The following is a 14,589-nucleotide window of genomic DNA, read 5'->3' on the forward strand; positions in this document are numbered from 1 at the left end:
CTATCTCTGTGCTATTGCTTGGGCCCCCATTCTTTAATGTTTAATTCTCATGATAATTTTATTCTTTAAAAATATGGTTCTGTGATTCTAAAATTAATATATACCCCTGGCCAAAAGAAAACCATATCAAAATATAAAAAGAACATTTAACTATTTTATTACTAAAATTTAGGCATTTTTCACTGTAGCCTATTTCTGTTTATGTGCTTATGAATTTTTTTCCTTGTTTTTTTTTTTTGTTTTTGTTTTTGTTTTTTTTTTTTGGTTTTTGGGCCACACCCGTTTTGACACTCAGGGGTTACTCCTGGCTATGTGCTCAGAAATCGCCCCTGGCTTGGGGGGGCCATATGGGACGCCGGGGGATCGAACCGCGGTCCTTCCTTGGCTAGCACTTGCAAGGCAGACACCTTACCTTCAGCGCCACCTACCCGGCCCCTGTGCTTATGAATTTTATTCTACAATTTACAATGATGTTTCTAGGTATGGAACTTAAGTGTCCTTAATTTAAATTTTCTTTTTTCTTTGGGTCACACCCAGCAGTGCTCAGGGGTTACTCCTGGCTGTCACCTCAGAAATAGCTCCTGGCAGGCATGGGGGACCATATGGGACACAGGGATTTGAACCAACCACCTTTGGTTCTGGATCGGCTGCTTGCAAGGCAAACGCCGCTGTGCTATCTCTCCGGGCCCAATTTAAATTTTCAATAATCTCATTAATTTAGAAAACTTTAGGCTACTTATGATCTTTTTATAATCTGCCTACTCCTTCAGGTCTGATTATATGTATTTTTCCTGTTTCTATTTTGATTATATCTTAAAAAAAAGATTCTTGGGTCTAAGTGATGGTGCAGGGGTCCTCAAACTTTTTAAACAGGGGGCCAGTTCACTGTGCCTCAGACTATTGGAGGGTCTGACTATAGTAAACACAAAACTTATGAACGAATTCTTATGCACACTGCATATATCTTATTTTGCAATGAAGAAACAAAACAGATACAAATACAATATGTGGCCCGAAGGCCATAGTTTGAGGACCACTGGTATAGTGGATAGAGTTCTTGCCTTGCAAATGACCATCCTGGGTTCAATCCTTGGCACCCATTTGGACTCCAGGTCCTGTTGGGGGGGAATGATCCTAAGCACAGAGCTAGGCCTAAGTTCTGAATAGCAATGAATGTGGGCCAAAAAAAAAAAATTCTTGTCTGTCTTCTGCATAAATCATTAAGATTCTTGTATCACTATAAGGTGGCATAAATTCTCCAGAGTAAAAATAATTTGGGGGACCATAACAAGAGTAATAGCAGAAGGGCATTTTGCCTTACATGTAGCATACCTGGGTTCGATCCCAGGCAACCTGCTGCTCTTTTGAAGCTTTGCTGAGGCTTCGACAGCAGGGCAGACAGCAGGGGCGGGGGGTGGGGGGAAGCAGTATCACTTAAATATTTTAACTGGCTATTAATTTGCAAATATATTTTACATTGTTAAGTTCTTTTTTCTTCAGATGCTAGCTGCAAGATCCTGCAGTTATATTAAGAAACAATGTATGCAGTGCTATATTTGTTTTAAATGTCGAGATGGTTTAGCGCCTCCAAGGCTTTTTGTCCTTCAGAAAGGGGTCCAAGTGGCTCTTTATGTCTTAAAGGTTGCAGACCCCTACCCTAGCCCATCAGCAGTAATTCCTGAGTGCAGAGTGAGGAATAAGCCCTGACTGAGTACAGCTAGTGTGGGCCAAAACCAAACCAAGTCAGGAATTACTCATGGCGTGCTCAGGGGATCTATGGGATGCCAGGGATCAAACCCAGGTCAGCTGTGTGCAAGGCAAATGTCCTACCCACTGTGTTATCAGTCCAACCCCAACAAAAAGTTATTTTTAAATAACATTACCACAGAAAGTATACAAACCGGTAGTAAAGCTGCTTTGGAATTTACTTCCTGGGTTTCTCCTGTTGATGGCCTCCTATTGCTGCTTTCCACTTAAATAACAAATAAATAAAAGTTACAAAGTAGCCAAACACTTTCTAGAGAGCATGTCTATAGTAATTTATTTTCTCCCTAACAATGCCCGATACCTAAATGAGGTCCATGGGCCTTTTAATGTGTCCTTGGATACAACTAAACAAAACTTACTCAACTGATTTTTGTGAAAAGGCAGTGAGAATCAAAGAACTATGAAATAAAATATTTTGTTCTTCTGTTCCCAAAACCCTTGTATTTTTCCCCTGAAGAATGCACAAAATTATTAATTTTATTTAATTATAAAAAATACCCAAAGGTGAGCCCGGAGAGATAGCATGGAGGTAAGGCATTTGCCTTTCATGCAGGAGGTCATCGGTTCGAATCCCGGGGTCCCATATGGTTCCCCGTGCCTGCCAGGAGCAATTTCTAAGCTTGGAGCCAGGAATAACCCCTGAGTACTGCTGGGTGTGACCCAAAAACCACACACACAAAAAAAAAAAACCAAAAAAAACAACAACAACAAAAAACCCCAAAGGTAGTATAATATTCCATTATATATATTGGGCAATTTTCTTGCTGTTTATTTTAGAAACTTTACTCTTAAAGATCTTTCTACTTCAACACACCGAGGATTTCCCTATTCTATGCTGTTCTGCATTGAATTTCATACTAGAAGATCAAACTGAATTAACAATCTGGTCTTAATTTAGTGCTTCTCAAATAGTGGGGCCCGCCCCCCCATGGGGGGCTCGAGGCTCCATAGAGGGGGGCACGTTTGACCTCGGCAAACAGTCATAACAAGCTAAGCCCCTTGTTTATGTCTCTGTATGTCTCTGGAGCTAAGAGTTGCTGTGTTCTGCTTCAAACCCCTCTTCGAAAAGCTACGCATTGCAAAACATGCTCATTGTACCCATTAATCAGGACATCACCTCTGATTAAAAAATCAGCTCAAGGGGCCGGGAAGGTGGCGCTAGAGGTAAGGTGTCTGCCTTACAAGCGCTAGCCAAGGAACAGACCGCGGTTCGATCCCCCGGCGTCCCATATGGTCCCCCCAAGCCAGGGGCGATTTCTGAGCACATTGCCAGGAGTAACCCCTGAGCGTCAAACGGGTGTGGCCCAAAAACCAAAAAAAAAAAAAAAATTAGCTCAAAAAACAAAACAAAACAAATCAGCTCAAATTATTTTATATATTTTTGTTTTGCAGGTTAAGTTTTTTTTAAATAAAGATACTATTTATAGTCGTGTGGGGAGTGTGCAAAAATGTTTTCTTCCTAGGGGGAGCATGACAGAAAAATAATTGAGAAGCACTGTCTTAATTCAATCTCATAATTAACAATGTTACAAATAATATGTGTGTGTGTGTGTGTGTACACACAATAAGGGGGGGGATGTGTTTTCTTTTTTTTTTTTTTTTTTTTTTTTTTTTTTTTAGTTTTTGGGCCACACCCGGTGATGCTCAGGGGTTACTCCTGGCTATGCGCTCAGAAGTCGTTCCTGGCTTGGGGGACCATATGGGACGCCGGGGGATCGAACCGAGGTCCATCCTAGGCTAGCACTGGCAAGGCAGGCACCTTACCTCTAGCGCCACCGCCCGGCCCGGAATGTGTTTTCTTTACAGATTTAACCAAATACAGTGAAGATGTCAAGATGTTATTATTTACAGAAAACCTTTCTTTTTTTGGGGGGGGTTTTGGGCCACACCTAGTGGTGCTCAGGGGTTACCCCTTGCAGGCTTGGGGGATGCCAGGGATCGAACCTGTCTGGGTCTGTCCTGGGTCAGTCATGTGTAAGGCAAAGTTCTTAATGATATGCTATTGTTCTAGAATAGAAAACTTTTTAAGATCCAAGGCTATCTAAAAAGAGGCTTTATTTCATCCTTTCTAATTAAAAAAAAGGGGGGGTCTACATTCTGCCAAGGCTAATTCCTGGCTGTACAAACAAATATCACTCCTAGCAATGCTCAGGGGACCATATAGGGTGCCAGGTTGGCTGCATATAAGACAAACGGTTTACCCACTGTGGGATCACATTGGCCACTGCTAATTTTTGCATCATTTTATTTTCTTCCCATATTTCTCTAGCTAGAGAGCTAAATAGAAATTGTAATGAACAAAATCATTTTATCTCTCAGGCTATTTTCCTTTATGAAAGTATGATTCCTGGGGCCGGGCGGTGGCGCTGGAGGTAAGGTGCCTGCCTTGCCTGCGCTAACCTAGGACGGACCGCGGTTCGATCCCCCGGCGTCCCATATGGTCCCCCAAGAAGCCAGGAGCAACTTCTGAGCGCATAGCCAGGAGTAACCCCTGAGCCTCACAGGGTGTGGCCCAAAAACCAAAAAAAAAATAAAAAATAAAAAATAAAAAAAAAAAGAAAGTATGATTCCTGTAGTAAATTGAGTCTGTCCTTTATTCAAATTAAGGAAATTCCATTTCTTTTTTTGGTGTGTGTAGCTGTAGAGATAGTAAGGCACTTGGCTTTCTGGTGGAAGAAGGGGACAGAGGTACACACCTGGCAATACTCAAGGAAGCTTGGGACACCGGAGATCAAAGCCAGGTTGTTCATGTACAAGGCAAACAAATGCCCTACCTGCTGTACTATTACTCCAGCCCCTAAAGATGCTTCTCTTACATGCACATGACCCCAGCTTATTAAACCCCTTCACTGCATGGTCTCCTGAGCACCATAGCACCATCAGGAGTGACTCCCTAGCACAAAGCTTGGAGAAATACCCAGCACTGCTTGGGATGGCTGAACCCCACCCCTCATTATTTATTGGTATTATGCCAAGGATTTTAATCATAATGGGTGTTCTATCCCATTACCTGCCTGCCTTTCCTGCAGCTATAAAATGATCCAAGAAAGTCTATATATATTAGGGAGCTTATAATTAAATTTTAAATTATATACACATATAACTTGGCTCATAAAAAAACATGCTATGGCTGCAAGCTAGACAAAACAGTGATTGAGGAATTTGCCTAACTCCTGCCAACCCTTGTTTGAATCTGGGAACCATGTATGGTTCTGAGTACTAGCACCCAGTCACTCATAAGTATGGAGCCAGGAATAGCCCCAGAGCATCGCTGGACCCAGACCCTTTCCCGCAATCACTCTCATTTAATTTGTGATGTTTAGTTTGGGGTTACACCTTGCAGTGCCAGAAAATCTAACAAGGAATTTCTACAAAGTATACACTCATCCTATTGAACACTCTCTCCAGTCTTTCATTTAATTTTTTTTTTTTTTTTTTTTTTTGGTTTTTAGGCCATACCCGGCCACACACTCAGGGGTTACTAGTGGCTATGTGCTCAGAAATCGCTCCTGGCTTGGGGGACCATATGGGATGCCTGAGGATGGAACTGCAGTCCGTCCTAGGCTAGCATGGGCAGGGCAGATGCCTTACCCCTTGTGCCACCACTCATGCCCCACAGTCTTTCAGGTTTTTTTTGTTTGTTTGTTTGTTTTTGTTTTTGGGTCACACTCGGCAGCGCTCAGGGGTTACTCCTGGCTCTACACTCAGAAATCGCTCCTGGCAGGCTCAGGACCATATGGAATGCTGGGATTCAAACCACTATCCTTCAGCATGCAAGGCAAACATACTACCTCCATAGCCCCTCGTTTAATTTTTAAATGAAAAATGAACGGTATAGTACAACATGTATGGTGTATTGCATCTCGTACTAAAGATGAGAGGCCGAAAAAGTAACTGTCACGTGAACATATAAACACAAAAATCTAGTGAATAAAGTGGTTACACGGGGTCAGTGTGATAAAACAGCAGTAGGGTGTTTGCCTTGCACGCGGATGACCTGGGAGGGCCCCCAGGTTCGATTCCAGGCATTCCATATAGTCCCAGGAACGACTTCTGAGTGCAGAACCAGTAGCAACCAGAGTGCTGCTGGGTTGGCCCAAAAACAAACGAACAACAACAAAAAAATATTAGTTACATTATTATGTAACAGAGTGAAAGACTAATTTTCAAAGTATTGGTGTGTGTGTACTGTATTACAATTAATCAATAAAATTAACTGCTTTGAAAAGTTAAATTAGGGGGCCGAGAGATAGCAGAGCGGTGTTTGCCTTGCAAGCAGAAGATCCAGGACCTAAGGTGGTTGGTTCAAATCCCGGTGTCCCATATGGTCCCCGAGCTATTTCTGAGCAGACAGTCAGGAGTAATCGGAGAGGAGGGGAGGGGAGGGGAGGGGAGGGGAGGGGAGGGGAGGGGAGGGGGAGGGGAGGGAGGAGAGGGGAGGGGAGGGGAGGGGGAGGGGAAGAGAGGGGAAGAGAGGGGAGGGGAGGAGAGGAGAGGAGAGGGGAGGAGAGGGGAGGAGAGGAGGGGAGGGGAGGAGGGGGCAGGGGAGAGGGGAGGAGAGGGGAGAGGGGAGGAGAGGGGAGAGGAGAGGAAAGGAAAGAAAGAGAAAGAAAGAGAAAGAAAGAGAAGGAAGGGAAGGAGGGAGGGAAGGAGGGAGGGAGGGAGGGAGGGAGGGAGGAAGGGAGGGAGGGAGGGAGGGAGGGAGGAAGGAAGGAAGGAAGGAAGGAAGGAAGGAAGGAAGGAAGGAAGGAAGGAAGGAAGGAAGGAAGGAAGGAAGGAAGGAAGGAAGGAAGGAAGGAAGGAAGGAAGGAAGGAAGGAAGGAAGAAAAGTTAAATTAGGGGGCCGGAGAGATAGCATGAAGGTAAAGGTGTTTGCCTTGCATGCAGAAGGAATGTGGTTCGAGTCCCAACATCCCATATGGTCCCCCGAGCCTGCCAGGAGTGATTTCTGAATACAGAGCCAGGACTAAGCCCTGAGCACTGCCGGGTGTGACCCAAACCACCACCACCCCCACCCCCCGACAAAAAAAAAAAAAAAAAAAAAGAAAAGTTAAATTAGGAACCACTGGGTCGGTTGGCCAAATATCATTGGGATAGGTGTCTCCTCACGGCCACCAAAGAAAAAGTTAAATTAGAAACATGAGAAAGGAACTCTGATCTACTGCTGGTAGGAATCCTGCCTCGTCCAACTCCTATGGAAAACAGTATGGAGAATTTTCAGTAAACTAAAAATTAAGCTGTTATCTGACCCAACAATCCCAATCCCACTTTTGGGTACCTATCTCCAGACAGAAAAACATTCATCCAAAAGGATGTATGCACATTACTATTCATTGTAGCACTCAGAACAATAACTAAGACTTGGAATCAACCTAGACGTCCAAAATCATGAGTGGATCATGAAGATGCAGTACATGTATACAATCAAATTCTACATAGCTATAAGGAATGCTTCAATCATGCAATTTGCTGCAACATGTATGGAAATGGAGGATATTATGTTAAATAAAATAAGTCAGAAAATAGATAAAGAATATATGTGGTATTTAGAATAACTGCATGAAGAAATGCAATGGTCTAATGGGAGTTGTCTGAAACACCCTGAGCCCTAAAGTATACTAAGGAGAAGGAATGAAACTGAGTGCAAGAATTCTAAACTTAAAATCAGCCTGTTATATTGGCAAGTTGGGGTGCAAAGGGTGGTGGTATGGGATACACTCTGGTAGAGGGAGGTTGAGGTCAACACTGGTAGTGGGATTGGTCCTGATTCATTGTATTTCTGAAACCCAACTATAAAGAACTATGTAAATAACATTGGTTTCAAGAAAGTAAAATTAAAAAGAAAAAAAGAAAAATGCTGAATAAGGGCCCGGAGAGATAGCACAGCGGCGTTTGCCTTGCAAGCAGCCGATCTAGGACCAAAGGTGGTTGGTTCGAATCCCGGTGTCCCATATGGTCCCCCGTGCCTGCCAGGAGCTATTTCTGAGCAGACAGCCAGGAGTAACACCTGCGCACTGCTGGGTGTGGCCCAAAAACCAAAAACCAAAAAAAAAAAAAAAAAAAAAAAAATGCTGAATAAATAATTTAAACATCATAAAGGTTAAAAGTAAATTTATGTATCATCTTTAGGAAATAACATAACAAATATAAAGCAGAATTTTAATTTCTTAACTCCTGAAATATGATTGTGCAGAAATGAGACATACATAAAATACATAGCTAAATGAGTATACTGCTATTCACAGTAAAAATTCTCACCTTGTTCCAAGTGACAAGAAACAGAAGTTTTGTGACATTCACTAAATCCAGCATAAGAACTCACATGCTTCAAAGTGCTTTCAGGAGGAGTATCATTCTGTATATTGCACATAAACATAATTTTTAGAACTGAATCTCAAATCACAATACTACATACTGTGGACACTCTATATTTAGTACAATATGCTTAATTCTATCTGGACATCAAAGAATATAGTACAGAGTTATTTTCTCTCCATTCACTCTCAAAAATTATATAAAAAACTACACTCGCTTGCTGTTCATAAATCTATTGGAATACATCCTTAAATGTTAATACAAGGTCAGAGTAAATGGGGGAGCAGGAGTTGGTCATGGCTCTCAGAATACCTCCCTCAAATTAAAAACAAAACAAAACAAACTAATTTTCTGTTAGGTATGTAAAGGCTTTTATATTTCTCTTTGGTATATATTTTCTTTGCCTGTTTTCCCACCTACAACCTTTAAGGCAAGGGGTGCAGTTTGGATCTGAATAAATAGGAGAAAAGCTGAGAGGATATGGTCTTTTGCAGCAGGCTAGCTAGCCCTAGGGTTTTGGAGCAGCTGGCGGGGTGGCAAAGGATTTTGTGTCAGATTCTTGCCTCCTTTTACCCTTTTGTCTGTGTGGAATATTTACTGCGAATCTATACGACTGGAACTGCGTCCTCTGTCCCTGTTGGATAGGGGAATGGGAATTGCCTTTCCTTTCTGGGAGCTTTGGGGTAATCAAACCTCAACCAATCTCCAGAGAACGTGATCTTTCAATTTTCCACAGAAAACACTTTCTATTTTGCTAGTTCTATACTTAAAAATATGCATCAAATTTGGGGCTGAAGAGATAGTACAGTGTGTAGGCGCTGGCCTTGCACATGGCCTGGGTTTGACCCCTGAGTTCAGAACCAGGATTAAACCCTGAGCACTGCCAGTGGGGGCATCGCAGCCCCAAAATTTAAAATACAGGGGGAAATAAAATAAATAAATAAAAGCAATATAAAGAAAATTAAACAGGTGATTAAAATATTTAATGAAATGTGGTTATTTCTACTATTTTTTTTTCTAACTGCACTTGACTTCAGTCATTAGGTATTACCATATTGAAGATGCTAAAACTGCAAGGGTAGTGAAATAAAAAGTTCAGTTCCATTTTCAAAAAAGTTTTTTAAATAGAGAATAAAACATACTGTTGAAAGGAATAATTATAAAGAATAATTTCAATGAATAAACATTTTTCTTACCTTGATTGATGTTTCTTTAAACTTCTGTAAATCCATGCTATCTCTGTGTCCTTAAAGAGAATAAAAAAGATAAAATTTTTTTTAACAATATAGTCACTCGTTAAAGTCTACCAAAGAAGTGATTTGTTTTTAATAGTTACCAGGGGTTGCAGTTTCCTGTAGCTCTTTTTGTTTCTTTGTTTGTTGGGGGAGGCCATACATAGAAGTGCTCAGGGCTTACTCTTGGTTGAGTACAGAGCCCACTCCTGGCACTGCCACCAATGCTTAGGGAGGGGCCGGAGCGAGAGCACAGTGGTAGGGCATTTACCTTGCACTTGGCCAACACAGGTCGGATCCTGGTTTGATTCCTGGCAACCCATATGGTCCTCCAAGCCTGCCAGGAGCGACTTCTGAGTGCAGAGCCACTGAGTGTGACCCAAAAACCAAACAACAACAACAAAAAACAAACCAAAAAAAACCCCAAATGCTGAGGGAATCCAACCCTGAGCTGAATTGCTGGCAGCACATGGTCCAATGAGAACTGAACTGGGAGAAGCCCCAGAACTGCTGGTGTGGCCACAAAAGAAACAATTTACAGAGTTGATCTTATGTGAAGATATTACATAGACATAATATATTTAATTTCCTAAATAATCTTTATAAATGTTCAAAGACCGGGCCCGGAGAGATAGCACAGCGGCGTTTGCCTTGCAAGCAGCCGATCCAGGACCAAAGGTGGTTGGTTCGAATCCTGGTGTCCCATATGGTCCCCCGTGCCTGCCAGGAGCTATTTCTGAGCAGACAGATAGGAGTAACCCCTGAGCACCACCGGGTGTGACCCAAAAACCAAAAATAAATAAATAAATGTTCAAAGACCAAGTAAACCTTTAGACTGGGAAGGTTATCGCTGTGTTAAAAATAAGATAGGGAGGACGGGGCCGGGCGGTGGCGCTGGAGGTAAGGTGCCTGCCTTGCCTGTGCTAGCCTAGGACGGACCGCGGTTCGATCCCTCGGCGTCCCATATGGTCCCCCAAGAAGCCAGGAGCAACTTCTGAGCGCATAGCCAGGAGTAACCCCTGAGCGTCACAGGGTGTGGCCCAAAAACCAAAAAAAAAAAAAGATAGGGAGGGCCTGGAGAGATAGCACAGTGGCATTTGCCTTGCAAGCAGCCGATCCAGGACCAAGAGTGGTTGGTTCAAATCCCGGTGTCCCATATGGTCCCCCATGCCTGCCAGGAGCTATTTCTGAGCAGACAGCCAGGAGTAACACCTGCGCACTGCTGGGTGTGGCCCAAAAACCAAAAACCAAAAAAAAAAAAAAAAAAAAATAGGAAATAAAAAAATAAAATAAAATAGGAAAGATACCTGATGGGAACTCTCATCTTGAAATAGTCTGATTATGCCTACAAGCTAATCAAATTGCTTTATAAGAATTATCTGTTAAGCACTTTCACCTTACTAATCTAAAAAAAAAAATCTTTTTTAAATATCAGATTCTCGTCTAGTCTATGATGTTTTACCGTTTCCCTTAATAGAGAATACTGTCAGCATTTTAATATACTACTAAATCTCCATCATCATTAAAAATAAAACTGGGCTGAAGCGTAAGTACAGGAGAGTGTTTGCCTTGCATGTGGCTGACCTGGGCTTGATACAGCCCCCTGTATTGTCCCCTGAGCACCACCAGGAGTGACACCAAAGTGCAGGGCCTGGATTAAGCCTTGAGCACTTCCAAACTGCTCCTGTATCCCTACTGCCCCAAACTAACTAGAAATTTAAAATTTTAGCCTGAGGAAGAGAGCAAGGCTTGGTATATGCCAGACCCATGTTAGATTCCTGACAGTCATGGCTTCTAGAATACTGCTGAGGTAGCTCTGGTAGACCACAGAACCTATCACCAGGCCTGTACACATCAAACAGCGAGAGACAACACAGTCAAGTGGCAACAGGAGTGCCCTGGATTCCTTACCACTGCTGCAAACAACACTGAAATTAGTAACACAAAATTCCACTTCCCTTAAACAAACCAATTACATATGAATATTAACTGTCTTCACTGACAAGCTTTTTAGAGCTGTCTTCAAGCCAGTCTTTATGTGCCCTCTTCCTTAGTCACTATACTCAAAATATACCCCTGCCAACTTCCTTCCTTCAAGGAGACAGTTTTCAACAAGGTTAAGTGTCATGACAGTGTAAAAATATATTTTTATTGCTATCTTAGTAAGGTTATCTGAAGTTTAAGACCAAATCACCCTTATATATATGTATATATCCTTTTATATTTCCAATTATGTATCCATTTAAAAAAATTAGCATCCTAATTTTTTTCCCCTAAATTATTAGCAGTACACTTTTTGTGTTTTTTTGTTTTTAGGTCACCCCTGGAAGCACTCAGGGGTTACTCCTGGCTTTATGCTCAGAAATCGGTCTTGGCAGGCTCGGGGGACCATACGGGATGCCGGGATTCAAGCCACCGTCCTTCCATATGCAAGGCAATCGCCCTACCTCTATGCTATCTCTCGGGTGCAGCAGTACACTTCTATTCAGTCTTAAAGTCTACTTATTTGCATTGAAAATCATAGTTAAGGGGCCGGGCGGTGGCGCTCGAGGTAAGGTGCCTGCCTTACCTGCGCTAGCCTAGGAGACGGACCGCGGTTCGATCCCCCGGCGTCCCATATGGTCCCCCAAGCCAGGAGCGACTTCTGAGCGCATAGCCAGGAGTAACCCCTGAGCGTCACCGGGTGTGGCCCAAAAACAAAAAAAAAAAACAAAAAAAAAAAAAAAAAAAAAAAAAAAAAAAAAAAAAAAAAGAAAATCATAGTTAAACTATATATACTCTTTTCCAATTATTTCTATTTTTCTCTTGAATTTTCCTATTATCCCAAGTATTTAACATTTTAAACTTTTAGGTTCTTATAATGAAACGATAAAATTCAGTAGAATTTCCTCAAATTTAAAAGGTAGGGATTCCTTTTGAACTGTATTTTGTTTTGGGGCCACATCCAGCAGTACTCAGGTCTTACTCTTGGCTCTGAGCTCAGGGAACCATATAGAGTGCTGGAGTTTGAACCTGGACCACCTTGTGCAAGGCAAATATTATCACTCCGGCCCAATCCAATCCAATTATATTTTCCAATCCAAGTAAATTATATTAAAGATCTAGATGCCAACCTATTTATTAAAGCATAATTCCACATATTTTCCCCATTCTTTTGATTGCACTTAGACATTTTATAGGTAGGGGCTTAGAATACAGCTCAGTGGCCAAACACACACCTGGGCTTTTTAAAAACCCTTGCATCAGAACAATCCAGAACTAGAGCTATGAGAACACTCCACTTACAATAAAAATATCACAAGTACATGCTTTTGACTATTCCCACATTAAAGGTAAATATGACATATACTGATATACAAATATCTATTTTCCAAACTTACCTACAAATGCTCCAAATTCTATATTATCTCCTTCTGCACCTTTAGAACAAATAGTTTCTTGATCTTTGGTTACAATTTCCAAGTGGCTTTTACAACTTGGCTGAGATGGTGTGCTGACAAAAAATTTGGTTGGTGGGGATGACTGATGAGGGATACTAGTAGATGAGCTGCCTAATTTTTTATTTTTACTAAACATTTTTAATGTTTCTACTCCAGGTAACCGCTGTCGAAGTTCTGAGGGAGAAATAGCACTTGGGAATAAGGCACGAGAAGATGAAACAGCCTCTGGAAAACTAAACTCTTTTCTCTGGGGTATTACAGGCAAATCCTGATCAAATATGTTACATTGGAGATCTTTTTCATCTTTCATAAAAACATTACATAGAAAAGGATTATTAGTTTCAAGACCTCCCTGAGGAAGAGAGGAACTAAGTGTATTTACAACACTTGGCTTTTTCCATACAGAAGGTTTTACTGGGCCATCATCAATAAGGTTTTGAGCCAAGTGTTTGGATATGCTCAATTCTCTTGTGATTTCATTGTGAACTTTGCTAGCTTCTGAAGCTTTCTGGGCAGTGAGCGTTTTTAATGTGTCTACAGTTAGGGCTGAAAGATCTTGCAAATGACCAATTTGAGAATCTAATGACTGTAATGATCTTTTTATATAGTTGACCCGATCTCCAACTTCTTTAATCTGAATGCACATCTGTTCCACTCTGTAAAGAAAAACACAAGTCTTTTATCAACACAGAAAATTTTAGCATAAATTTTGAAAGTTTTATTTCATGTTTTTATTACAATTTCCCTTATCAAATAAATAAAAAATATATACAGCTACATAATACTGAACTACAACTGCCATGGTTTTAATTACAAAAAAAATAAAAATGCCATATTCTTAAAAATAATAAAGAAACTAAGGATGTAGCACAGTGGTAGAGTACATTCATTAAATAGATGAGACCTTAAATTCTTCCCCTTTTTTGGGGGGGAGGGGGTTGGGTCACATCCGGCAGCGCTCTGGCTCTATGCTCAGAAATCGCTCCTGGCAGGCTCGGGGGGTCCATATGGGATGCTTGAATTCGAACCACTGTCCTTCTGCCTGCAAAGCAAATGCCCTACTATCTCTTCGGCCCAAGGCCTTAAATGTAATCCTTGGCATTCTACAAAACAATTAGAATAGTTTTCCTAGACTAAAGAAAAACTACTAGAGAACAAACTACTAGAGAACAAAACTACCTAAAGAAAAACTACTAGAGAACAACAACTTTTCTTTGCCTATATACAAGGTCAAAGATCAAGAGAAATTTGGGCCAAGTGGTTTGCCTTGCTGTGGCAGCCAAAACAAGATTGACCAGTTTTGGTTCACAGAATCCCAGTGCTGCTGGACGGGTCTCAGGAAGGAAGGAGGGAGGGAAGGAGAGAGGGAGGGAGGAGGGAGGGAGGGGAAGGGAGATTTTCTGAGTGACTATATATAAAGTATTAGAAGTAGGAACTGAAATATTTCTATATATATGCTATATACATATTGAGCTTATTGACAACATGAAAAATGATTATGTAAAAATAAGACATAGAACTAGTAAAACTCATTCTGACATATATATTAACTATAGAGAACTTATGAACCTTTCAAAGGTAACACGGATTCTCTCTTCACTCCCAGAATGAAATTTGTCCTCTTTCTCATTAAAAAACATCTCAACACATTGCTCTTCAAAATCATGAAGTTTCTTTTGATCTTCTTCTGTTAAATAAAGTTCTAGGGAAACACACACACACAAGAAAGACAGTCATACTGAACTTTCAATTCATGAGTTATGTGAATTATACAGAACTGCTAAGATTATATTCATTGTCTATATTTCTTTTTAGAAATAATGTGCATTATTAAA

At 41.3% G+C, this 14,589-nt stretch overlaps 1 protein-coding gene across 1 annotated transcript in view; it reads right to left on the reverse strand.

The window, feature by feature from the left end:
- TRPM7 (transient receptor potential cation channel subfamily M member 7) overlaps window positions 1–14,589 on the reverse strand; it is a 125,283-nt gene that overhangs the window by 22,522 nt on the left and 88,172 nt on the right. Inside the window, exons 25-29 of the mRNA XM_049781432.1 lie at window positions 14,324–14,456; window positions 12,695–13,410; window positions 9,279–9,328; window positions 8,026–8,122; window positions 1,902–1,972 (exon numbers count right to left, since the gene is read on the reverse strand). Coding sequence (XP_049637389.1) covers window positions 1,902–1,972; window positions 8,026–8,122; window positions 9,279–9,328; window positions 12,695–13,410; window positions 14,324–14,456 — 1,067 coding nt within the window. The remainder of the gene's footprint in view (window positions 1–1,901; window positions 1,973–8,025; window positions 8,123–9,278; window positions 9,329–12,694; window positions 13,411–14,323; window positions 14,457–14,589) is intronic.

This window comes from Suncus etruscus, chromosome 10 (genome assembly GCF_024139225.1).
Source record: "Suncus etruscus isolate mSunEtr1 chromosome 10, mSunEtr1.pri.cur, whole genome shotgun sequence".
Lineage (NCBI taxonomy): Eukaryota > Metazoa > Chordata > Mammalia > Eulipotyphla > Soricidae > Suncus > Suncus etruscus.